The 24,123-nt window shown below is 64.3% G+C and overlaps 8 protein-coding genes across 8 annotated transcripts; 3 read left to right on the top strand and 5 right to left on the bottom strand.

The window, feature by feature from the left end:
• Window positions 1-43: 43 nt before the first annotated feature.
• PFL1_03057 (uncharacterized protein) lies at window positions 44-2,439 on the bottom strand (the record flags this gene model as incomplete). Its single annotated transcript, XM_007880573.1, has 5 exons — window positions 44-272; window positions 393-535; window positions 660-815; window positions 931-1,698; window positions 1,804-2,439. The coding sequence occupies 5 exons, from the start codon at window positions 2,437-2,439 to the stop codon at window positions 44-46; spliced, it is 1,932 nt and encodes a 643-aa protein (XP_007878764.1).
• Window positions 2,440-3,131: 692 nt separating this feature from the next.
• On the bottom strand, window positions 3,132-5,788 carry PFL1_03058 (uncharacterized protein; the record flags this gene model as incomplete). Its single annotated transcript, XM_007880574.1, has 4 exons — window positions 3,132-3,561; window positions 3,681-4,544; window positions 4,671-5,149; window positions 5,249-5,788. 4 exons carry the CDS (start codon window positions 5,786-5,788, stop codon window positions 3,132-3,134), a joined length of 2,313 nt encoding a protein of 770 aa, XP_007878765.1.
• Window positions 5,789-6,203: 415 nt separating this feature from the next.
• PFL1_03059 (uncharacterized protein) lies at window positions 6,204-7,783 on the bottom strand (the record flags this gene model as incomplete). The annotated part of the gene is made up of 2 exons (XM_007880575.1): window positions 6,204-6,497; window positions 6,623-7,783. The coding sequence occupies 2 exons, from the start codon at window positions 7,781-7,783 to the stop codon at window positions 6,204-6,206; spliced, it is 1,455 nt and encodes a 484-aa protein (XP_007878766.1).
• Window positions 7,784-8,369: 586 nt separating this feature from the next.
• On the top strand, window positions 8,370-9,112 carry PFL1_03060 (uncharacterized protein; the record flags this gene model as incomplete). Its single annotated transcript, XM_007880576.1, has 4 exons — window positions 8,370-8,555; window positions 8,688-8,783; window positions 8,890-8,967; window positions 9,083-9,112. The coding sequence occupies 4 exons, from the start codon at window positions 8,370-8,372 to the stop codon at window positions 9,110-9,112; spliced, it is 390 nt and encodes a 129-aa protein (XP_007878767.1).
• Window positions 9,113-10,158: 1,046 nt separating this feature from the next.
• On the top strand, window positions 10,159-12,175 carry PFL1_03061 (uncharacterized protein; the record flags this gene model as incomplete). Its single annotated transcript, XM_007880577.1, has 8 exons — window positions 10,159-10,308; window positions 10,397-10,469; window positions 10,553-10,709; window positions 10,822-10,986; window positions 11,090-11,196; window positions 11,348-11,416; window positions 11,584-11,740; window positions 12,157-12,175. 8 exons carry the CDS (start codon window positions 10,159-10,161, stop codon window positions 12,173-12,175), a joined length of 897 nt encoding a protein of 298 aa, XP_007878768.1.
• Window positions 12,176-13,808: 1,633 nt separating this feature from the next.
• PFL1_03062 (uncharacterized protein) lies at window positions 13,809-15,611 on the top strand (the record flags this gene model as incomplete). The annotated part of the gene is made up of 1 exon (XM_007880578.1): window positions 13,809-15,611. The coding sequence occupies one exon, from the start codon at window positions 13,809-13,811 to the stop codon at window positions 15,609-15,611; it is 1,803 nt and encodes a 600-aa protein (XP_007878769.1).
• Window positions 15,612-16,095: 484 nt separating this feature from the next.
• Window positions 16,096-17,933, bottom strand: PFL1_03063 (uncharacterized protein; the record flags this gene model as incomplete). Its single annotated transcript, XM_007880579.1, has 2 exons — window positions 16,096-17,069; window positions 17,165-17,933. 2 exons carry the CDS (start codon window positions 17,931-17,933, stop codon window positions 16,096-16,098), a joined length of 1,743 nt encoding a protein of 580 aa, XP_007878770.1.
• Window positions 17,934-18,428: 495 nt separating this feature from the next.
• PFL1_03064 (uncharacterized protein) lies at window positions 18,429-23,915 on the bottom strand (the record flags this gene model as incomplete). Its single annotated transcript, XM_007880580.1, has 3 exons — window positions 18,429-18,530; window positions 18,652-19,761; window positions 19,863-23,915. 3 exons carry the CDS (start codon window positions 23,913-23,915, stop codon window positions 18,429-18,431), a joined length of 5,265 nt encoding a protein of 1,754 aa, XP_007878771.1.
• Between the last annotated feature and the right edge of the window lie 208 nt (window positions 23,916-24,123).

Genomic DNA, 24,123 nt, shown 5'->3' on the forward strand with positions numbered 1-24,123 from the left:
GCGCCCCGCATGCTTTGAGGACAGCGTCGCAGCAGCGAATCGACTAAAAGAAGCGCCAGATGGAATCGGCAGGCTGGCGGCTCTTGAACCTGCCATAGACGCGGCAGAGGGGAGAGAGGATGAAGAGACCGAGCAGCCAAAACAACCAGTAGGCCGCGGTATCGCCCAGGCCGTAGGTGGGTTGGCCCGTGTTGGGGTCGTTGTCGGGTAGGCGATGGGCAAAGAGGCGGTAGGCCGGGATCGAGAGCAGTTTGTAGACGACAAAGTGCGTCCTGATCGGTCCGAACGGGGAGGGGGAGAGGAGAGAAGAGGAGGGGAAAGCTTGAGCATGCGTGTCCGTCGTGCGGAAGAGCGTGACAACGAAGACAAGGGGTCGGGGGTTGAGTACGCACGCGTAGAAGAAGAGGGCCGACGATCCAAAGTTCATCAGGCCGGGGATCTTGACGGCCCAGTTTGCCGGGATGGCGCCAAAGAAGGCGAGGAGGAAGAAGTTGAGGGACATGGTCATGCTAAAGTAGGCCACGCTCGGCGGATACTGCTCGGGGACGACGAGGAGCCGACGGGCGGGGGGGGGGGGGGGGGGGGGGTCGGTTCGGGGTCGGGTCAGTGACGTTGTCCCAACGGCAAGGCAAGAAGGGTGGGGGAAGCGAGGGACTAACCTTGACGATGTAGAAGAAGCTGCGGAACGAGGCGAGGTACTGGTTCCTACCCGGGTGGGCGAGGTGCTCGGGCATACGCAGGCAGTCTTCGGAGAGATTGCCGAAGTGCAGCAGGCGGGTGCAGACAAAGAGGATCGCGAGGACCACGGCGGTGGCCTGACCGGTGCCGCGCAGAACACAAGCCACAGAGTGAGGTCAAGGAATGCGAATCGTCAGCACATGGAAGTCCCCGCTTTCTCGTCTCTGCAAGAAAGGGACGGACAGCACTCACGAGGTTGCCGCAGACGACTGCGTTCGGGCTCCACTTTCGCGCGAGGACGATGCGGGCGTAGAGGATGCCAAACACGGCGAAGCTCGTCCAGGCCAGCGGCGGAAAGGGCGAGACAATGTACTGGTTGATGACGGGGAAGAAGAGGAAGTCGAACAGCGCGCCGTGGCCCGACGACGGCGGCGTCGCAGGCGCATCGGCTGCGGCTGCGGTGACGAAGTCGACCAAGGCGCTCGACGAAAGGGGCCCGGACGAGGTCGAGGTCGAGTCCGAAGCGGAAGCGCAGCGCCCCGCATGCGGCGAGAGGAGGACGTTGCCAAAGATGCTGAGCAGCGAGAGGACGAGGAGGATGAGGTTGTGGATATGCCAGGATAGCGAGGTGGCCCTGGAGAGATTGGCGCAGCTCGGCGACGACTCCTCGCCCGCCGTCGTCGTCGTTGGCGTCGTCGACGATGGGGCAATGAGGCGGCTGCGCTCGCCACCTTGCGTCTCGTCGTCCGACTCGCGAGCGGCATCAGCACCGGCGTGGCCAAAGAGCGGGGCGAGGAGCCGCGCCAGTCGGGGCTCAGTGTAGCGGAAGAAGAGGCAGAGGAGCCCGCTGAGGAAGTAGTTGACCGCCAAAGCTAGCAGGACAATGTTGAGGATGAGCACCTTTGTCGCCCGGTTCCACATCAGGATGAAGCCCAGCACCTCTTCGACGAGCAGGAGCGCCACCATCCGGATGAAGTAGTGGCGCAGCAGCCTAGACGGCGACCAGCCGAGGTTGGTGCGCTGTGCCGGCACGCCAAGGAAAGGACAGAAGCTCGCAAACGGTCAGACTTCGTCCTGGATGTTCAGAGAAGATGCGGCTGAGAGCCTCGTCTGCCGACGACTTACGGATCTGGTAAAGTAGACGGTGCCCATGCCGAGCAGGAACATGAACCCGGGTGCGCAGAGGTGCGTGAGGGTACGTGCGATCCAGGCGCGGCCCGGGTTCCACTCGTGGACGACGGTACCATCGCCCTCTGTGACTTTGCCCACGCCGTGCTGCCAGACGCCCATCTGCATCGCCGAGTGGTCGATGGACTGAAGCACCATGAGCAACCCCCTCAGCAGGTCCGGCGCAAGCACCCTCGTCTTGCCCGCGCCCGCCGCCGGGCCGGGCGGCGGAGGAGCCGAGGGGTGGACGCCGGAAGATGGCGGCGAGAAGGAAGGTGCGGAGCGAGGGAAGCCGTTGGTGATGCTCCCGTAGCTCAACTTCTTGCCATGTCGACTTCCGGCCTGGCCAGGCTGGCTGTCGTTGCTGATGGTCGCGGAGGCCTGCGTCGAGGATGAGGTCGAGGGTGACGACGCTCGCAGCCGTTCATTGTGGTCTGCGACCGCATCGCCGTGCTCGGTGGCGGCAAAGTGCGTTTCTTGCACCGTGGCGGCGGCGGCGGCGTTACTAGCATCGCCGGCAGCGTCTGTACCGAAGACTCCTTGCCGTTCGTCTGCGTGGCGGCGGCCGCCTTGCTCGACAGCGTTGGCAGACATGGCGGTAGGCAGTTGGCTCTCTCGAGGCGTCTATGTCGTCGATCGATCGGCCAAGGGAGAGAGGTGGTGAAGGAGCAGCAAGGATCGACAAGGTGACTGAAAACGCGGAGAAAGCGAAGACATAAAGGCAGGAGGACACCTCGACGACGGCTGCAGGCAGCGAGGGACATCACGGTTGACGCATCGACCGGCCGACCGACGTGCTCCGGCGGCATTTGGCTTGGCCCGAGGAGGGCGGCAGCATCAGCAGGCCGGGGATAGGGTTGTCCAAGCACGCATGCCGCACGATCTTCGCTGCATCCCGCCCGGGGAAGTGGACGTGTCGCCCGAGCCTCGAGCTCGCCTCGTCGGCCCTTGACTTTACTCGCCAGATGCGGGCGGCAATCTCGGAGCGGAGGCCCAGCAAGGTGCTCTGCTCGACTGGTTGGGATCGGTACTGTGTCGTGGCCATGCCAGGGCAGGGTGCGCATGCTTTGTCAGGGTCCAACAAGCAAGCAAGCAACGAAAGTCGTTAACGCCGGCGCGGCCTCGTGTCGCTTGCTTGGCTGCCAGGCCCGCCTGCCTACTTGCGAGGCCCTCCTCGCTTCACGCTGTTCCTCCACCTTTGTCCCTCATGCAACACCGACTGCGACGGTACCGGTGCCGGTGCCGTATCCACGCCCACGCCCGCGCCCGCGCCCGCGCCCAAAGCGTCAACTGAGCAGCACGCTGCGGTGAACAAGGACGACGATGTCGCCGTCCCTCCTCGGATCCTCGTGCTTGAACGAGTTCCAAGTCCGCGTCCTCTCCACGTATCCCCTCTGCGCCAGCAGACCTCCCACCGTCTGCATGCTCTGCCCACCGTTGCGTCTGTCCTCCGGGTCGGCGGACGATGGCAAGGCGGCAGGTCGAAGCTGGAGGAGGTTGTCGAAGACGACCAGGTGCGACGGCCAGACGTGACGCCAGCCCAGATCGTCTTTGTGTCGCCCCAACGGAGACGATCTTGCGGCGGAAGGTTGCGGGTCAGCAGGACTGGAAGGAAAGGCGATGTCGACCGAGCTCGGGAAGCGGTGGCTCAGGTAGTAGTGCGGGTCGGCGTAGAAGAAGTCGGATTGGTCCTTGTAGGTCGAGGCATCCTGGTCTCTGCACCGCCATTGCAGCAACGATGGGATGGAAGGCAGAGGTCGGCGGGGGCTGCGAAGTTCAGACGCTTGAGTTCGTTCCCTATGCACCGGCCACATCTCACCGGCATCAATACTCACGAGGCGGGTGGCGGGCAAGAGATGAACCAGAGCCTCTCGCCCTCATCTCGATCCGTGGCCGACGTCGACGGCTGCCAGTGCAGGCTGCTCTGCCAGGGCGTGCTGTGGCACGGCATCAGGAAGCCGATCGACTCAATCCTGCCCAGACGGTCGTCGATGGCGCCTTGATCCCGTTGCCTCCTGGCGGCCTTGCCCAGGTCGTAGGTGATTGACTCCTGACCGCGGCAGTGGAACGTCGTTAGGAAGATGGCGAGCGGGACTTGAAGGCACACTATCATCGCCTTGTGCCATCTCGGCAAGTTGCGACAGACTCGTGCCAGTGCCCGAACCTCGTCGGCGTCGTCTTCGTCTCCGTCGCCGCGGGCGCCGCGTCGATCCTTAGAAGGCACTGATGTCGCATAAGGGAGCGACGTGACCAGTTCCGCGCCGCCAAAGATGCAGAGCAATGGCAGGACGGGTTGAAGAAAGCGGAACTCCTTGTGTCCAAGCAACGAGAGCACCGCAGTGGTCCACAGCGACACGGCCGCCAGGTCATTGAGGGGCCGCCGATCGCGCACGGGTCCGTTTTTGCCAGTGACAGCGGCGCCCTTGAACGCATTGTACCATCCCTTAGCGCACCATGGAATCCACAGAGTGCAGAGGACGGGCAGGCCTTGGGTGACGTACCAGTGCCATGGGTTTGCGCCGTAGAAGAGAGATAGCGACGCCACGACGTTGCGGTGGAAGAAGGACAGCGGCGTCAAGGTCAGGAGCGGTAGAGGACGCCCGAAGAGGCGTGGCCAGCTGGACGCAGCTGTCGCCACCGCTGCATCGTCCGAGAAGTAGAGCGTGTCGAGGACGAGCGCAGACAGAAGAGCGCTGATGCTACTCGTCGCCACATTCAGGCGACGGAAGCAACGCAGAGAGAGACAGAGGGGGACGGGACGAGAAAGGCCGTTCAGTCGTGAATGCGCACGGTCTACAAGCAGTTGAAAGGTCAACGGCACTCACGCGACCTTGAGAGCCACGACGACCAAACCGCCGACCTCGACGGCGACCTCGATGCTGTTGCTGATGGAGACTGTCCGTCTATCGTCAGCGCCATCTGCGCGAAGCTCCCGAACGGTCCTCCATAGCAGTTGCCCAACGAGAAAGGCCCAGACGATGCCGTTGGTGGGCCGGAGTAGGCAGGCCAAGGCCGCGAGCCAGAGGGATCGGGACAGACTCTGACGGTACATGTTGCGTCTGGCTACGGTGCGGTCCAGGCTAGCGTCCGAGGGACGTATCTCGTCGATGTACGCCGACGTCGATGCCGAAGACGCCGCCGTCGACGAGAGTGAGAGTGACGAGGGCGAGAGGGGACGCCACGCTGAAACGGGAACGAAGGGCCAGTAGTACAGCGCCACAACGGTGATGGTGGCCTCGAGCGTGTTGGAGAAGGTCCGGGTGGCGGTGAAGAAGGTGTAGACGTTGGTGAGGCTGACGAAGAGCTGCCGGACGGTGTGAGGACGGAACAGATGGGACAAAGAAGCGGTCAGCTTGGCAATGGCCGGGAGCTGCGTTCTCAGTCTGGCATCGACCCGACTCACCGTGCAGAGTGCCACTTTCCTGCTCGCCACCCTTTCGGCCAGCCTGTACAGGTAGAAGTCGCCTATTGCGGAAAAGACGGCCTGCTGCAGCCTGGGTGCGATGACGAGCAGCCTCGTGCCATCCAGGCGGCAGACCTTGAGCAGCCAGTAGGTGGGTACAAAGATGAGCGGATGGAGCACGCTGCGGATGGGGCCGTTGAAGAGGTTATGCCACGTCGCTACGAGGGGATGATCGGCCAGCGCAGAGGGAACCGCGGTTGGGACCCACTCCCAGGTGACGTAGCCGTACCCGAAGACGAGGCGGTGGGCCACCTCGAGGGCCTGCCAGTGCTCGTCAGGCTGGAAGTAGGTCTGGGTCAGGAAGGCGTTTGCCAGACGGAACAGGAGCAGGAAGGCGAAGAGGCGTGCGGCTCGAGAGGATGTTGTAGCCTCGGCCATGGATCCGTCGGGGTGAGAAGCGACCGCATCGTCGGCGCGGTTGTTGGAAGCCAGGACCGTGGCGCGCTGCCGCAGACCGGATGACGAAGCTGCGGGGGACATAGTCCTCCTTCCGCCGCCCTGTCCTTGATCTGAGCGTGCCGAGCGCGGGGATAAGATGACGGTGGTGGTGGCCAGACCGAGGTGCGGGTGCGGGTGAGGAGGAGGTGGGTCGTGGTGGTGGGGGGGTGAGGAAGAAAGGCGAGCAAGCAAGGCCCCCTCCTGTCCAGATGGCGAGAGGGTCAGTGCGCGCTGTCGCTTCTTGTCCCCTCACTCCTCCACATGGCGGCCCCGCGGCTGCGCTCCCTCAGCCTTCTCCTCACACGGGCAGGAAGACGCGGTGAGCCGGTTAGTCGTCAGCACGACCTCGATGCTCGACATTCTGTCACTGTGCTCGTGTGACTGCGCTACGCTGCGTCGCCGGACGATGTTGGATGTACACTGCTGCCCGCTGGCCCGCCCGCCGCTCGCCCGCTCTCTACGTGACCCTGCGCCTGATAAAGTCGCGCACCGGCTGGAATCCTTCTTCGGCGACAAAGAAGCAGCGCTTGGACTCGTCCTGCCACAGGAGCACGCCCATCTGGTCGGCGTAGTTGCGCACCTGCTCAAAGTCGGCCTGCGACGAAAACTCGGTGAAGAGCGCGCCCAGCTCCTGGCCCACCCGGTTCTTTTCGCGCTCCCACAGCCGGATCTGGTCTGACACCGTCACCGGCAGCAGCGGGTCGCTCCGGTACATCTGCGGGTGCGCGTGGTGCGTGAGATACGTGATAATCTGTCCGACAGCGGCTCATGGGGAGGGGGGTCGGAGCGAGCGACGTCAGTCCACAGCCTTGGCAGCGCACGAGCGAGCGAGTCCTGGGTCGCGTCAACCACCGGCGCGCGCGCTGCTCTGCTCACCTGCTCTGCCGTGATGCCGTTGGCCAGCGCGCTCTTGACGCTGTCGCGCGTGATGGAGCCGACGACCAGGTTGGGGAACCGCGCCTTGACCGTGACAAACAGCTTCAGCACCGCAACGCGCAGCGGGCTGCTCGTGTATGCGTAGACGCGGTAGTTGGTCTCGAGGACAATGTAGCCCCGCTCCTCCTGCTCGTTGCCGTTCGACGCCAGCAGCGGCGTGGCCGCATTCGACGTCAGCGTAGTCGCCAGCCGTGTCGGGTAGAAGCGCCGGCTCGAGGCCTTGCGCTGGTAGACCAGCCCGTAGTCGCGAAAGTCTTCGAGCATGTGCAGCTGCGTCTCGGGCAGCTCCTCGGTCGAGTAGTCGCGGCCCAGCTCGAGCGATCCGAGCATGAAGAGGAAAGCCAGCACCTCGACCAGGTCAAAGCTGCGACCCTCAGCCATGTCGAGATACTGGAGCAGCAGGTACCATAGCTGCGTGTTGACCGACTCGAGGAGGAACTGGAAGCCCCGCGACGTGATGCTCAGCCGGCTGCTGCCCTTGCTGCCCTCTTGCATCAGGTTGCTCCGGCGCAGCACGCAGAGGACTGGCTCGCGAGGCGTCACGGAGCCCTGAGAGCCGACCATGTAGTGCAGGATCGTCTCCCACTTGGTCCGCGCGTACTCGTCCAGGTAGGCCACATCGACGGCGTTCTTGTCCTCGGTGTCGCAGGGCACTCCAAAGGATCGGTGGTCGCCGCCACCGATGAGGGCACGCTGCATGCCCTTTGTGAAGACTCCGTTGAGCAGGATCTGCGAGGGTCTGCCGGCTACCGACTCCTGCTTGACGATGGACAGGCGAACGAGCTTCTCGACGGCGGCCTGGAAGCTGGCCCTGCCGTCCTTTTTGATCCAGACGTGTAGGTCGTCTATGGACGGAGGCTGCTGCAGGAAGAGCATGTGCATGACGAGCTGACGCGCCATGATGGGGAGGAGGCGGAAGATGGCAAGGCAGCTGGCGGGCTTCTCGTACAGTCGGATGAGGATGCTGCGCGGCTGGCGGTCGAGGAAGTCGTCGATCGTCTCCGACCCGATGCCCGCCGCCTGGCTCTGCTGGTTGAGCGTGAGTGCGCGTCCATTCTGGCCGTTTGCTTCGGCCGTCGGGGCCGGCTTCGACGAAGCCATGCTGGTGCAGCGGCTGCAGGCCAGGCCGAGCCCAGCGCGGGTTCCAGGTCAGGTCGGCCGAGGTGCAGAAGTCGAGTCTGCGTAGGGACAGGTCCGGAGGGTCTGAGAGCTACGTCATGGAGGAAGCCGTGAGCTGCAAAGTAAGCCAGGGAGCCGGCGGTGACAAGGGAGATGGCGATGGCGGCGGTGGTGGTGGTGGTGGTGGTGATGCAGATTGCAATGACGGGTGCAAATGCTCCTCGTCGTTGCAGCCGTGGCTCAGTCGAGGGCTGCCTGCCGCCTCCACCTGCATCGGCCAGGGTCGCAACCCCGATCCGCCCACCACCAAACCTCGCCCTGTTCCGTCTCCGGGAATCGGGTGTCGATGCCGGGCCCGCTGCCCTCGGATTTTTCTCCTTCCCTCTCTCGCTCCCCCCCACCCCCGCGCTCCTCTGACCACCACCTCCTCCTCATCCTCCTCCTCCTCCTCCTCCTCCTCCTCCTCCTCCTCCTCCTCCTCCTCATCCTGCTGTTCGGTTCTCGAGCTTCAAGCCGGCCCTGGTACCTCGACATCCGATCGCGTAGTCTTCCGCCACAATCTGCCAAGATGAGGCTTCTCACGCACAACCTGCTCGCCTGCCACGCCAAGACGTGCGCCACCACCTCGAACAACTTCCCCCTGATCCTCAAAGACGTCCAGCTCGAGCAGATCGAGGCCGAGGAAAACGAGCAGTTCATCCGAGGCTTCCTGCCAAAGCTCGAGTGGAACGCGCTAGTCTCGACCGCCAGAGCCGTGAGTTGCGAGGCGACCTCGTTTGCCTGGCGCTGCTTGGCCTCGTGCCACCATCGCGAAGGAATCATGTCGATCGGGAGCTGACGGCCCGCAATCCTTCTTCTTCCTTTTCTCGTGCATAACATCCAACAGCTTGGAGACACCTCGCTGCCGGACAAGGGCCCAGACCCATCGGAGCCCATGCTCGACGAGGGGCTCCTCCGGACGTTGCATCATGTTCTCCTCGAGGTAAGCCTTGCCCCCGCTGCACACCTGTCAAAGCGACCGAGGGTCGGGCCACTGACGTCAAGCGACCATGCTTGCTGCCTCTGCTTCGCACTCGCCGAAACTGCAGATCCACATCGTCGAGGGTCAGATGGTGTGCCCCAACTGCTCGCACGTCTACCAGATCCGCAGTGGTATTCCCAACATGGTGAGCTGGCCAATGATCGAACCTGCTGCGCAACTTTGACGGTACGCAGAAGAGGCTAACTGGCATCGTTCCCTTGCCCCACGTTGGCTTCCGCCTTGGTCGACCCTTGTCGCAGCTGCTGGCCGAACACGAGATTGGCAAGTGAGGAGGAGTGCCCGACTCGGCTGCGCTGTCCTCGCTCGGCGTAGAGCAGCGTCGCCGTGCCAAGCACCTAGCTCGTCCCGCCCTTCGATCTGACCCGACCTGTAGATATACCGCGGGGTCTGCAGCGTTCAACCCCCCATGTACTTTTAGCAAAAGAAGGACGATCATCGTCAACCGTCTCCTCCTCGTTCTAATCTCAGTCGCCGTGGCGCTTTGCCAGAGGGACTCGCCAAGTGCCAGATCGAACGGACTAAGGGCTTCAAAGGGCACCACTGCGAAGAGGCTGACCGCCCTCGGGCCTGACCCGAGGGGCGTAGCCGCAAGAAGGTCGTCCCCGGTTGGGCCGATGAGGCCGGCAACGGGATCGGGCCAACCCGATGGCCGCATTCGTGGTGCCCACAACTCTGACCTCGATCCTCGTTCCTGGCTTCGTCTACACCGGCTACGAGTCGAGTCTGGGATGCGATGTAGCAGTAGTGTGGAAGGGTGAGGGGCCCGGCGGATTGAAGAGCGCCAGGGTAGCAGTAGTTGGTGAGCGAGGGGCTCGAGGTGGAGCTGGCGGGCGACGTTTTTCTGCCTGGGCGAGGCGGGTGCGCGGAGCTGGAGCCTTGAAAGCGGGCAGGCCGTGCGTGGTGCGTGCGGGCCCATGCGCGCGTGGAGAACCCTTGGCCGAGGCGAGGCTGCTTTGCCGGCTTCTCGACCACCATCACCAGCGCAGCCTCCAACCCTCGACCTCCTTTCCGCTCGGAACACACATCCCGCTCCTGCCCGCCTCATCATACTCTTTCCGAGGCTTCGAACCGGATCCGATCCACCCAAGCCCCTCAACAGCGCTGTTCCAACCTCGGACCTTGGTTGCTTCTGGTCGCCAGTCGCCTCCCCCATCGGCAGATCGGGGCCTCATTGCCGCCTGCCGACTTTACTCGCCAGAAGCCGACCCAGCCTGCTCCCCTCAGTTTTGCCCTGGAACGGCTGCTTGCACACACATACACATCCACGCATCGTCTGACCTGAACCTGGACAAAACTCCCAGGTTGGACGGCGACCATGGCCTCCTTCTTCTCCTTTGCGTCGCCCGTCGACGTCGACGTCCGCCTCGAAAATGAGGATGCCAGAAAGCAAGTCGAGATCAAGATGGACAAGGCGACCAGGGAAAAGTGTCCGATCTACTTCGATGGAGAGAGCGTCAAGGGAACGGTGAGCCTTGAGCGAGCTTCTCGGCGTGTAGCCGCGTGCGCCTACATCGACTGACTTCGCACCGGGTCTTCCCTACACCTTCCGCAAGGTCTCGGTAAGGGTGCGAGATGGCAAGAAGCTGGTGCACGATGGCATCAAGGTAGAGTTCGTCGGCAGCATCGGTGAGTGACGGCCGCCTCGCCACCTCCGGTGCAAGATGGTATACTGCCTGCTTACCAGCCTCGTGGCGCTTTCCCACCGCCAGAGCTCTTCTACGACCGCGGCAACCACTACGAGTTTCTCTCGCTGGTCCAGGAGCTCGCATCTCCGGGAGAGATGAGGGCTGCGCAGAACTTTGACTTTGAGTTCAAGAACGTCGAAAAGCAGTACGAGAGCTACAACGGCATCAACGTCAAGCTCCGGTGAGTACAGCGGCGCGGGCGTGATCCGGTCGTCGCGGTCCATCGATGGGCCAGATACCAGCAACTTGGCCGGTGGACTCACGTTCGTTGGCCATCGCCGATGCCTCTGCAGATACTTCATCCGTGTGTCAATCTCTCGACGGCTGGCCGACGTGATCAAGGAGAGGGACATCTGGGTCCACTCGTACCGCATGCCGCCGGACTCGAACAACGCCATCAAGATGGAGGTCGGCATCGAAGATTGTCTGCACATCGAGTTCGAGTACAACAAGTCAAAGTGAGCCGATCCGGGCATCGCAGAGTGCCGAGGACGAGAGGACCTCCAGAGGTCGATCATGTGCTCACTATCCGAGCCGGCCGGCTGTCGCCCCCCTGCGCAGATACCACCTCAAGGACGTCATCGTGGGCAAGATCTACTTTTTGCTGGTGCGGATAAAGATCAAGCACATGGAGCTTTCCATCATCCGTCGAGAAACGACCGGAGCAGGTGCGTTGTCTGCGCAAGTCTGGAACCTGACCCCTTCCCGACCTTTGCGCAGCGGCTTTTGGTGGCCACATGCCGTTGCTCACCCGAGACGGATCCGTGCACTGACTCTGCCAAACTCGGTTCCGTTCCGCGACGCCATGCTGCACCTCAGCGCCGAACCAGTACAATGAGTCGGAGACGATTACAAAGTTCGAGATCATGGATGGCGCCCCCGTACGAGGTGAGCTAGCTAGCCGCGTTGGGCGTTCATATACATACGCCTTCAGCGTGGCACGCCCCCGTAGCCTTGGCGGCGGGCTGGGCGGCGCGCTAGGCTGTACCGCGCGCTCCGTGCCTTTCTCTGACCCCATGCGACCGCCCCCACCCCACCGCTGCCCCATGCATCAGGCGAGACCATCCCGATCCGACTCTTCCTTGGCGGGTTCGAGCTGACGCCGACATTCCGTGACGTCAACAAGAAGTTCAGCACGCGCTACTACCTCAATCTCGTCCTCATCGACGAGGAGAATCGGCGCTACTTTAAGCAGCAGGAGATCACCGTATTGTGAGTCGCCCGGAGCCATAGCGCTAACCTGCCGCCTCTGCCGCTGCATTGGGCCAACGGACGATCGGGGGGCCTTGGAGCCGCAGGCGCGACTGCCCGATGCCTCTCGTTTAATCCGGCCTCGTCTCAGGCGAGCGCGAAGGGCGACCCTGCGTGCCTGCCACGCGATTCGGCGTGCGTGCATGCATGCACCCGGGCGTCGTCGACGTGCTGCGCCAAAAAAGGGGCCGTCAGCAGAAAGTGTTGTCGGCGTCGATGAGCAGGCCGGCGTCGACAAACGACCAGCCAGCCTTCCTTTCGACGCCCGTTCATCGACGGTGCGCCCAACACACTAGATTAAACGCCGCTGACCACTGCTTCCCTCGGCGGTTTTGCCTTGTCCTCTATCGTCACCGTTGACTACATACCTCCCACAGCCGTATTCCCGAGAACTAGGCAACGGCGTCCGGACGGCCGGAGCAGGGGTCTTCGGTCGAATGCCTCTCGTCGCCTCGTTCGAGCTCGATCTCGTATGCTTGCGTGCCTGCCCGCAGCTGACAGCGGCCTCTGGTCCTCCGAATCTTCTCTCGGTCGCCGCACCTGCCAGGCGCGGCCTTCTTCGCAATCATCGCTTTCTCATACCCCTCCGATCGTTCCTGCTTCCTGCCTGTCGAAACTCGCCCCTGTCTTCGATCTGTGCATTCACAGAGATGGCGACACTAGCCTACGGCAGCTTCAGCTGGTCGCACGATGCGGGAAGCCCACGTTGCGCCCTCGACGCTGGTCGCGGCCTCACGCCGGCCAGGGTAGGGACGCCGAAAACAGGCGGCGGAAACGAAATCGCCGCCGCCACTCTAGCGTGAGAGAGCGCCCGCACTCTGGCGCCAGCGCCCACGCCGATGCTAGGCCTCATCACACCGCCTCGTCTGCCGGAATATGGCCCTGTTGTTGGACAACCGGCTGCGTTCTCAATGCGACACCACATTTGACACCGCGCCGACCCGGTCGGGCGGTATGGCAGACAGAGAGGTGCCGAGGAACGCGAGACGCGCCCGGAGATATCATCAACGCCACCGCCCTCTTGGCATCGTCTTCAACGCCTCGAAGGGAGGTGGGATGGCGGGGAAGAGCGCCGACTGGGCTTTGAGCGTGAGTGCGTGGCCCGTTGCACGCCTCTTGGGCGAGGGGAATGTCCAGGGATGGTCACCTCAAAGCGACCCCACACGGCGACCGTCGGCGTCCCCTCCTGCAACGCAAGAAGTTGCAGAAAAGGATGCACTCGCCACGGCCTGTCGATGCCGCTCTTTCCCCCCTCTTCTGCAGCATCTCTTACGTTTCCTCCAGGAACCCTCTTTGTGCCACCCCGACCCGTGACAACACCGGAAGCGACCATCGAGATCGCCCCTAGGTTAAACGACAGGCCTCGATCGGCCTCCTGCCACACGCGGTACGTGTTTTGCCCCGGTCTCCGAACCCAGCCTCTTCTCTAGAATGCCGCGACACGCTTGCCGATCATTGATCGACCGACTGCTCCTCGTCCCACCGCTTGCTTTTCCGTTCCTCACTCGACAGATTCAGGGGTCTGCGGCACTCTGGGCGATCCGCACAGCAGCCAGCAAGGCCTCCACGATCCCCAGCGACCCGGACGCCCGACACACCGGGGGAACCTAGGCGGCGACACCGCAAAATCACGCCCACTGGCGCGACCGCGTCCCATTCAGGGGAGTGCTAAAGCGCATCACCACGGTCCCCTCCGGAGACTTGGCTCCACAATAGGCCTTAGGCCCCACAGGCCTCCAAGCCCACCTTCCTCGACCCTCGTCTGCCGGGAGAACTGGAAGGACGTTGCTCTGCTTGGTCGACTGACGCTGTCCGACGGATCTGCAAGCCCGCCCTGCGTACTTGAGAGTACACGGGCCGTCCACATCAAGGCCGGGCCCTCACGCATATCACTACAACTGCCCCTGCCGTGGCCATCAGGCCTCTCGTGTCCGCTACCCCTTCCCTGTTGCCATACCCTCTCCTGCGAACAGCTCTACACGAGCTCCGAAATCGCCTCAAGCCATCCTTCCGGCGAAACACACACAAGATGGCATCGTACGTCGGCAATCCGAAGCTCTTCCCCGTTGGGCAGTCCGAGACAGGCATCGACTTTGGCGTATTCTCGATCGAGTTGGAGCGGACCAAGACGACGGCTTCCTTGACGAGGCGAAGCAGGGCTCAGTCGGTCGGAGGACCGTTTCGAGCGTCGCACAGGGTGACGACGTCGATCCCAGACGTGCCCAGCATGGCATCGGCGCGCATCACCGCCGGAAAGGCGACGGCATCTGCCGAGCATTCCGGCATCAACCGCCGCGACGGTTCGAACGGCAGCACCGTTAGCGCCGGATCGCCCCTCGTCCGGGGCATCAGTGCAGACACGTCCATCGACGACGAGAAGATGCCGCTCAGCTCGCCGACGACCTCGCCGGCATCCGGCAAGGCCAACCGGGGCAACAAGCTGTTCCACGCCTTCTCGTTTCCGGCGTGGCGCGCCTCTTTTTCGCGATCCGGCTCTTCGTCGACCGAGAGCAGCGCGCAGACAGTCGACACCGCGGCGTCGTTGTCCTCCCAGCCGTCTCCACCAGCCGGCGAGAAACCGCTCGGCGAGGACGCGAAAGTGACAAAGAACAAGAAGCTGAAGAAGCACAAGTCCTTTGCCCACCTCGGCGACGAAGGTCGCGGACGGCGACCGTCAAAGCAGCGCAGCGATGACGGACGTTTGGCGTCACCTTCTTCCTCGACGGGACCCGCCAAGACATCGACAATGGCGGAGCGTCCTTCGACGCTGCGTAAGGCCGAGTCGGTGCAGGACCTCTCTTCCCGCCGGGGGCGGAGGAGCAGCGGTAAGAGGGAGACTGAGAGGGCCGCCGCCGCCTCGACGGCCGCAGCCGCGTTCATCGCCGGCTGCACCGACAGCGCCGAGACCTCCGTGCGACAAAGCAGCCCCATCGGTGGCGGCGGCGGCGACATCGACTGCCGCTCAAAGGGAGCATTCAGCTTCCCTCAGGAGCCACAGCAGGAGCGGGATGTCGACGACAAGAAGGGCGCGCGCAAACGCGCCGTGTCGTTCAAGGGCATGCTTCGCCGCCGCAGCAACGCGGACCTCGCTCAGCGACCGGGCAACAGGTCGCCGCCGCCACCCATGCCATCCCTCCCGACCAACTGGCAGCAGACCACCGCTTCTTTGGCTGCCACTGCGGCTGCTGCCAGTGCGCACGCCCATACTGCGAGCTACAAGATCGACACGGACTTGACGGCGAGGCTGTACCCCGTCGACGACCCGTGGGACCAGTCCGGGCCTTCGACCCTCGCCCTTCCCTCGCCCAAGGCGCATCCACTGACCAAGGCGGCGGATGCAGCAGGAGGAAACGAGCCGGAGCGGTTCCGAACGCCGCCTCCTCCGCAGCGCTGGGACGCCTTCAGGTTCCCGCTGGCTCCTCCGCCTCCGCCGATCTCGGTACCCCCGCGACCGAGGCAGGATGCGGGCATCCGCGTGGCCGCGCCGTCACCGACGACGACGACGACGACGACAAAGGCGACGGACACCGACACGGTGTTCCTCGACCGCCTGACGCTGCCGCAGCTCGACGCCATGAGCCCGCTCAAGTGGAGCGGCTTCACGCCGCCCGGTAGCCGCGGCGGCAGCTTTGCCCACCACGGCGGCGACGGCGATGGCGACGGCGAGGATGCCGCCGACGAATACATGAACCTCGATTCGGCGCCGTCGTCGCTCTCGACATGCGAGTCTGGTAGCTCCATCGACGAGCACGCGGGCGATGCGCGGCCCATCATGTCCTTCTTTCCGCGCCAGAGCGTAGAGGACGCGCAGCACTTTGGCATCGCCCTCTAGGCCTTGGTCGTCGGCCATACATCCCACCCTCGTTTGTTGTGGCGTTTCGACAGCTTCTTGCCAGCGAGGACGCGCGGTTTAGAGCCGAGCGGCAAGAAGCCTCGACTGTCATTCCGTCGTTTTGGCGGACGGGCGAGGAGCGCAAGGGGGGAGCCGACCCGCCTACGTCGTCCTCGCTCGTGCATCCCTCCCTTTTCCCTCGTCTGTGGGCCGGCATGGCTCTCCTCACCTTCCTTGATATCGGCTCCTACCGTCCCGCATTCCCTTACCGACCTCGTCACTCTCCTTTCCGTCCGTCACCCAACGTCCCAGCCCGCAGCCCCGTCATCGCTTCTGTAACCTACTAGCCCAATCGCGCGTCCGCCCACTGTCATCCGAGAGACCAGCATCTGCACGAGACCTGATCCAGCTCCTTTGGCCTTCTTCCGCCCGGCTGCCATGTCGGCGCTGACGCGGAAGAGGATCCGGCAGCGAAGACGCCGACTCAGTACCTCTTGATCCTGGCGTCCGAGCCGGCAATGACGACGCGGCCCTTGTGGTCGAGGGTGATGACGCCGGTCGGGTCGCAGTCCCACCCGCAGAACTCCTCGACGACGGTGGCGCGGTGGCCGTACCACATCGGCGTCTTGTCCTCTTCCTGCTGCTGCTGCTGCTGGAGGGGGTCGGCATCGATCTCCATCTCCGGCGGATCTTCGGTCGATGCAGTGGGCCGGTCCGCACCCAAGTGGACCCGGGCGCGATAGGGTAGACCATCGGCGGTAGCGACGAGCACATCGACGCTGCCGCCACCTGCGCTGCCGGCCTCGACGATCTTGATCGAATTGACGGCCGATCCGTTCCTCTTCCAGCTCGCCAGCAGCGCCTTTGGCGGTACGCGGGCCGGAGTCTCGGCCGAGCTGCCGAGCATCCTCGCGTCGTAGATGCTCACGTAGCCCTTGACGGTGCCCGTGGCGATCAGGTTGCGGCCCCCGGCGCGGTACCAGTCGATGGCGAGGACCTGGCCCGTCGATGCCTCCTGCGTCCAGCTGTCCGATGCCTTGGGCGGAGGGCCGGGCGGGAAGGCGTACCCGCCCACGATGCCCGCCCGCTTCTTGGCGCGGATGTCCATGACCTCGGCATGCCCAGAACTCAGACCAACGGCAAACTCGTTGGGCACTGCCGCCGCCGCCGCTTCACCGGCTTCGACCTGACCGCCAGCGCTGGGGGCGTCGAGGAGGGGCACGACCATGGCGTTGACCGACGAGAAGCGCTCGACGCCAAACATGGTCTTCTGCTTACCCTCTCCGACGTCATAGAGGCGCACCGTACCGTCGCCGCCACCCGTGAGGATCTCGCGGCCCCGGCCGAGGATGCCGCTGCAGAGCACGGCACGCTTGTGGCCCGTGAGGGTGCGTGGGTTGGAGCCGTCGAGCGCCGAAAAGATGCGAGTGGAAAGATCCGACGAGGTCGTGAGAACGACTGCAAGTGAGAAGAGCGGGATCGAGCCAAGGGGAGCACTGCGTCAGTATCGATGGGACGCCGCCTCGACGGTGTCAGACGCAACAGTGACGCACCTTCGCCGCTCGGGAAGAAGCGGGCGCTCCTGACATCGCCGACGTGGCCCTTGAGGTAGACCTTCTTTTCCCTCCTGCTCCTCTCCTCCCTCTCCTTGATCTTCAGGCTGGCGAGCGCCTCGATGCGCTTCTCCTCGCCGTGCCTGCCCTGGAGCGCCTCCTTGTCTTCGTCCTCGAGCGAGTCCATGACGGAGAGCATCTCGGAGCTGTCGATGAGATTGCCTACGACCAGCGCGCCCTCCTCTCCTCCAGCGACAAAGAGGCCATTCTGCGTCGCAGAGACGTCAAACGCCTCGATGTTGGGGTAGGCGGTGAAGTTCTGGTTGATCTGGCCCGTCCTGGAGGCCGGGAGCACCTTTCCGATGGAGCGCTTCGGCAGGCGAAGGTGGGTGGGTGGGAGAGCGATGGCGGGCTGCAACACCCTCGCCGATCGTTGGTGGTCGTGCCTGTCGGGATGCTGCTGCCCCGCCGTGCCAGAGGAGACGAGTAGATCGAGCTGCGATCCCTTGACACGCTGGACGCGCAGGTCGTCGCGCTCTCCGCCCGTTACGCTGTCGATCCGGACGCCGCCCTGGGTCTCTGCGTCCTCTTCCGCTGCGTCCGAGACAGGAGTGGCGTGCAGATCGAGCTTGGCATGGATGCTTCCGCTGGGAGCGTTTGCGCTGTAGGCCGATAGCCACACCTTTTCCGTCGAGACGGTCGACGAGGCAATGTCGCCGAAGACGTCCGGGTAGTTGGGCTGCAGGGATATGTAGGGCAAGCACGACATGACGGGCGATGCGGGTGAGTTCGAGGGCGTATGTGAGTACGTGCGTGCGAGTTTGAGCGAGCAATGATGGTGAGAGCGCCCAGAGAAGGCAGGCTCAGGTAGGAATGGGGGTTGGTGGCGAGAAGGAGACCGGTGGAGAGGCCACCGGCGGTTGCGCGTCGCTCGACTTTCCGGCTGAGCCCCCCCATGTGGAGGAAGCCGCCGCCGCCCCGCCTGCACGAGCCACGCGGCCCACGTCTCGCTCCAGCAGCGACCCAGCAGCAGCATCAGGCAGTTACATCTCGAGCACGTCTTTAACGGCGCGACGATGGTCGAGGAGCAACAAGCAACCTCGGGCAGGGTGCGGACAAAGCCTCAAAATGACGGGAATTGACCGGGCGGCAGGAGGGTAGTAGAGCAAGGGGGTGGAAACGAGTGACAGAACATCGTGTTCGAATTAGAGGGCATCGAGGGGAAAAAGAGGGGCGGCACAGCCCTACGCAGGGCTGGCGGATATCATTCGCCGGTCGAAGACCACATCGCCGGCCAGTTGACGGGAAGCCTCGGCACCTGAACGCCCTGGTCCTTGGGCAACGAGGCAAAGAACTCGTCGTGCTCCTGTACATGGGTTGCAAACGGTCGTGATCAGGATCAAAACAAGGATGAAAGCGTTCGACGGTCAGCATTGCTTGCAAGCTCGGACCGCCTGGCGCTCGGACGTTGGCCCGCAACAACTCACCTGGACCGTCTGCTCGTACTCGCGAAGGCTCTGGACGGCGTAGACGTGCAGCGTCTCCTCGTAGGCCTGCGACAGGTGCGCGGGAAACTCGGGCAGCGGCGGCATCTCAAAGTCGTTGAGGCCGGCCAGCTCCGACGCCGGGCCAGGAAGCATCGAGCTGCGTCTCGAAAACGCCTTCGACACCCGCGGCGAGTGCATCGACGAGCGAGCGCCCGGTGTGGGCGGCTGCGGCGTCGCATTCTGCAGGTCAAAGGTCGCATCGCTCGCGATCCCCGCATCGTGGCCGACGGGCATCGAGGCGATATGGTTGGCCAGGCCGTTGCTCTCCTTTTCCTCCTTGCTCGAGATCTCAAACTCGAATGGCGCCAGCTTGACCGGCCCAAGGCCGAGGAGACCGACGCTGCCATCGAGCGTCGAGGCATCGGACAGAGAGTCGCTGTCGCGGAGCGGCGGACTGCTGGGAAGTGACGCCGGCGAGAGAGGAACATGCGCATCCTCGTCGCCGTCCTCGTCGATGGAACCCGCCTTGTTGCGTCCGCCGTCTGCTCCATTGCTCGAGGCGGAGCCCTTGCTGCCCTTGGCGCCGCGTAGCGCGCGCAGCCAGTTTTTGGCCTTGGACTGCGGCTTCTCCTCGCTCCTTCGGGACGCCTCGCTGCCGCCCGCGCCCGAGCCGAGCAGGCGTTCCGCTTTCGGCTTGACCGCGCCGCCTGCCTCGACACCGGTGATCGAGGGCGTCTTTTTGATGGTACTAACAAAGGAGCTGGCTGTCCTCCGCTTCATCTTCTCTTCAGTCTCCGACTTGTCCCCGTCCGAGCTCGAGTCGGTCAGCGGCGACAGCTGGTCGTGCCTCTTGCGGATTGCCTCCAGGCGCTGGTTGAAGAGGCGGGCGATGCTGACCGCGGTCTTGCCCTGCGGATCATCGTGCGGGTGCGGAAAGTCGTTGATCCGGGCCAGGCGGAAGACGAGTAGGTGGAGAAAGTAGGCGCGGATCGTGAACGACCACGACAGGAAGAGCTTGTTGAACACCTTGGGCTTGAGCAGGATCTCTTCGCAGAACCGCGTTCGGTTGTCCTTGGTCGCCGTCAAGACGCCAAAGTTGGCATAGCAGAACTGCAAGGCCGTCGGACGCAGAAGCGAGGTGGCAAAGAGGTCAGCCGGCGAGACTCGGACGAGAGAAATTGAAAGGCGAGCGAGGAACAGGCCAAACTCACAGCGATTGTCCGCATCAAGGCGAGCGCATGGTCCGCCTCCTCGAGCAGCAGTCCGATCGTGGTGATGACGAACGAGACATCGATGAGGCCCTCGCCGATCAGCTCCGCCTGGTCGATGTGGCCTAGGACGCCGTCGAGCCAGTCGAGAAGGCAAAAGACGCCCTGCACATCGTAGAGCGAGGTCCGCTTGACGAGGCATTTGATATGCAGCCCGAGCATCGGCGCGAATATCATGTTGCCACCAGAGGGGGCACGGACGATGTCGACGACAATGGCGGTGCAGCGGCGGTTGGCGGCCTCGAGGACGCGGGGCTTGCCGGCGGTGCTCCCGAGCAGGACGTTGGCCGTCTCGCCGGCGGGGTTGAAGTTTTTCTGCGATGACAGGGTCGTCACCGAGAGGATGACGCGGTGGACGAGGGCGAGGCACTTTTGGTGCACACAGGTGGCCAGGTGGGCGTAACCGGGTCCGCCGAAGAAGTGCTGGTTGACGCTCTCGAGCTGCTTGGAGCTGGCAAAGAGGCAGGCGAGCTGGCGGTGGTAGCTGCGGCAGAAGCTGAAGAAGAGCTCCGAGTCGTCCGACTGCCACCGGCGCAGCCAGTTGCCCGTCATCTCAACCTCAACCTCGGGCTGGCGGACGAGGAAGCGGTCGTCCTCGGCACCCACCTCGGAGCCTGCCGAGACAGACTCGTTGTCGAGCATCTTGAGGTACGAGCGCGCATCCTTGAAGCAGAGCTGCCGCAGCGATGCCGGGAACTTGGCACGGAACTTTTCAAAGTCCGTCGGCCGGCTCTGCTGCCAACCCGCCTCTTTGGCCACGCGCTCGAGGGCAAAGCGGTTGACCGGGAGCGCCCGCAGCAGCTTGGTCGCCACGCCGTCGACGCGGAAGAATGCGACGGCCAGCAGCCGGCCCGAAAAGATGAGCGTGTTCTGGTAGACGCCCTTCTTGTTGAGCTCGCCGATGGCGTACGATAGGATGTGGCCAAAGACGGATGAGAAGCGCGCCTCGTCGCCGTCGTCCTGTCCCAGCACTCCGGTCGAAAAGTTGCGGCTCTCGATGATGCAGGCGATGCTCTCGAGGATGGCGCCGCGATCGGCCGAGGTCTGCACGTGCTGAAGCTCGAGCAGGAGGTAGCGGATCCACTCGAAGAAGAGAGCGCGCCGCGCCTTGCCCTGGACATAGATGCCGGAGCCCACGACCTCAACAGAGGCCGTCTCGGCCTCGAGGGCGAGGAAGGGCAGCAACACCGTCCGGAGCAGGTTGCCGCGATCCGCCGCGGCCGCCGGATTGCGATCCCGGAACTTTCGCAGAGCGTTTTCCACCTCAGTCCATGCGCTGCTCGGCAGCATCTGCCCGTCCATCGACGACTCGTCCTCGGCATCTTCGCTCTCGTCGGCGACGTCGGACGACTCCAAAGCCGAGAGACGGTTCTCGTTGCGCGTTGGCGTCCGCGAGTCCGAGGCATCCGTGCTCGCCTCCGAGAAACGACTCTGCCTAATCTCGGGCGACAGGGCCCTCGAGGGCTCCATCGGCCTCTGCCATGGTGCAGCGGAAGGCGCGCTTGCCGGGATCATGTCGCCATCCTCGAAGGAGACCTTGGCCAGATCGCGCATGGGCGTGCCTCCCGCGACAGCCTGGCCTCGGCCGATGGCAGTCGGCAGTTCATGACTCGAAGCGGCTCGCGGCTGCGCACCACGCGGTGACGATGTCGAAGGCACTGGACCGACGTCGACACCGCTCAGTCCACCCAGCGCTGCCGGGTGTGTACGAGGCGACGAGGAGTTTGATGCCGTTGCCCGGTGCTTGGACGTCGCCGGTACCGCCGGCGCCGCGTTCATCCCAGCTCCGATGTCTGTCGATCGGGATCGCTTGGGCGTTGCAAGCGGATCGTCGAGCCCGGCTGATGCGCTGCTATCCAGAGGTCGCGTCTGGCCAAGCTTCAGGTCAGAGACGACCGGGTGCGGCGTTGTCCCCGTGCCGGATTCGAAGGTCTCGGCCGCAGCAAGTCTCGGCGTGTTTTCGGCGGATTCGGAAGCAACGTCGGGCCTGGTCTCTGCGGCCGAGCGGAGCGCAGAGTTGGCCCGGCCGTCCGGTGTCGCAGTAGGCGCGGCCCGCGGCACGGGATCCCTCGCAGAGCCGCCTCGGCTGTCCTTGTAGCCTGCCAGTGGTACCTCTCGATCGGATGGCAGGCCAGCAGGCCGCTGCGAGGGCGAGTCTGCCGAAGCGAGGGCCGGGTGAATGTAGGCCCCCTCGAACGAGCCTGTCGAGCGGTCGGAGTCCTCAGTGCTGTAGTCGCGCCGACTGTCGCCAGAGGAAAGTCGTCCATTCCGGCTCGATGCGACGGGCGACCCGTCGGACGCCTCATCGGTCAAATCGAAGAAGCTCGATTCGGGGATGTCGAAGTCGATCGTGGGGGCGCGCTGCGACACCGGCCGTGCAGAGAGCGTCGAGAACGGCCGCGGCTCGGTATCGGCCGACCCGTTGAGCTGGGCCGCCCTTTCTGTCGGCGTGTCCTCTGAGATTGCCAGCTCCACGACCTCTGCCGCTGGCGAGTGCCGCTGGAGGTCCCTCTCGAGCATGCTCCGCTTGTACAGCTCCGCCGAGGAGAGAACCTCGCCGCCGCGGCCCTCGCTGTCCGTTGGACCACCCCGTTGGCCGGACAAGTCCTCCAGCGACGGTTCCTTCTTCATGAACATGCCCTTGAGGCCCAAGCGCGAGCCGCCCGGCGTACGCGGACCCCCAGTCGTCGGCAATGAAGCGTCTGACTGATGCGCAGCGCCTGCGTCCCGCGCTTCATCGCCGTTTGCGGTCCCATGCGCGTCTCGAGTCCGCCAAGGCTTGTCCGGTGGTGGCGGAGGCGTCTGCGGGTCTTGTGACGACGCGCCGGCTGGCGGCGATGCCACGCCTCGTCTGGCGGTCGACGCAGACATTCCCATCGGGCTGTCGGTCCGCAATCCAGAGGCTCTCGCCCGCGCCGCCTGGACGATCTCGGTCGATGTGAGGGATCGCTCCGGCAGGTCGCGCGCCACTGGCTTCGCAGTACCTTCTGGCGGAAGACTGTTTCCCCTGGCCATTATTGGTGGTCGTGTGGAAGGGTCGCGTGGCGAAGCTGCGGCCGATGCCGGGCCATCTGAAGTCCCAAACGTGTAGGTGGAGGCAGCGGAGCCCGGCCGCCGGTACTCTGAACGGCCGCCGTGAGTGCGCGTCGCTGCGCCGTTGCTGAGCCCGGTCGACGTCGAAGCCAATGAGCTCGACGACTGGGACGAGGCGAGACGCCGATGCATGCTCTCCGAGAAGCCATTCGACGTCTGGGACGCTGACTGGGAGTCCGCGATCTCGGACGGTCGGGCTCCGTCAGGACCCGACACCTTGAAGAGCCCTTCCGACCGCGATCGTGGGATCGTGGCAAAGTGTGGTGGCGGGGCGATTCCGCCAGCGCCGCTGCTGCTGCTGCCGGTCGAAACCCCTGTCGGAGGCGGATCTCCCGGCAGCTGTGTTGGCCATCTGACCTCGTCCGATGTGGCCAGCTTCCTCCGTTGCGACGCGTTCGCGATCGACAGTTTCTGCCGCGCTCCGGTCGAACCAATCGGGACGAGGAAGTTTCTCGCCGCTGAGGGTGGAGCGGCCGACTCCAACAACTGAGCCCCAGGCGGCAAACCTGGGATGGGCGTCCGCCGCACCACCCGAGGGCTTTCGTGCCAGTCACCCGACCCAAGGCCGCCGGGAGCCATGCCATACGTCGAGCTGGCGAGGTTGCCGCTGCCAAAGTACGCGGGCCCTTGGTTTGGCGTGACGTGCGCTACCAGCTTGCCATCGCTCAGGACGCGGCGCTCAGCATGCAGTGCTCCCGGCCGCGTGCCCAGGCCGTTTCGGGGGGATGCGGCGGTAGGGCCGGAACCTAGACCGAGGGACGCAGGCAGGTGCGAGCCGGAGGACGAAGCAAAGGATGGCTTCACGATGCCCGGTCGCTCATCGTCCCGAGCGATGGACCCATACGTGTCAAAGTACCGGTTCCCGCTCCGCGAGGACGAAGCCGATGCCGAACGGTAGTCCATTTTGCCGGCCCTGAGCACGCGGTCCCCGGGGTCTGGCTCTGGCAAAGAGGGAAGCCAGTCTGCCAGCCGACGCCCTGTACTGTGAGTAGTGGTGGTGGTGTTGGTGGTGGTTCAGATGAGCAAGTGTTGGTGATGAGTGCACCGCCGGACCGCACAGAGCTTGACGAGGCGCGCCGGCAAGTCAAAGAGCGCAGGATGGCCCCTGGTG

This window comes from Pseudozyma flocculosa (genome assembly GCF_000417875.1).
Source record: "Pseudozyma flocculosa PF-1 unplaced genomic scaffold scaffold00009, whole genome shotgun sequence".
In the NCBI taxonomy this organism is placed as follows: domain Eukaryota; kingdom Fungi; phylum Basidiomycota; class Ustilaginomycetes; order Ustilaginales; family Ustilaginaceae; genus Pseudozyma; species Pseudozyma flocculosa.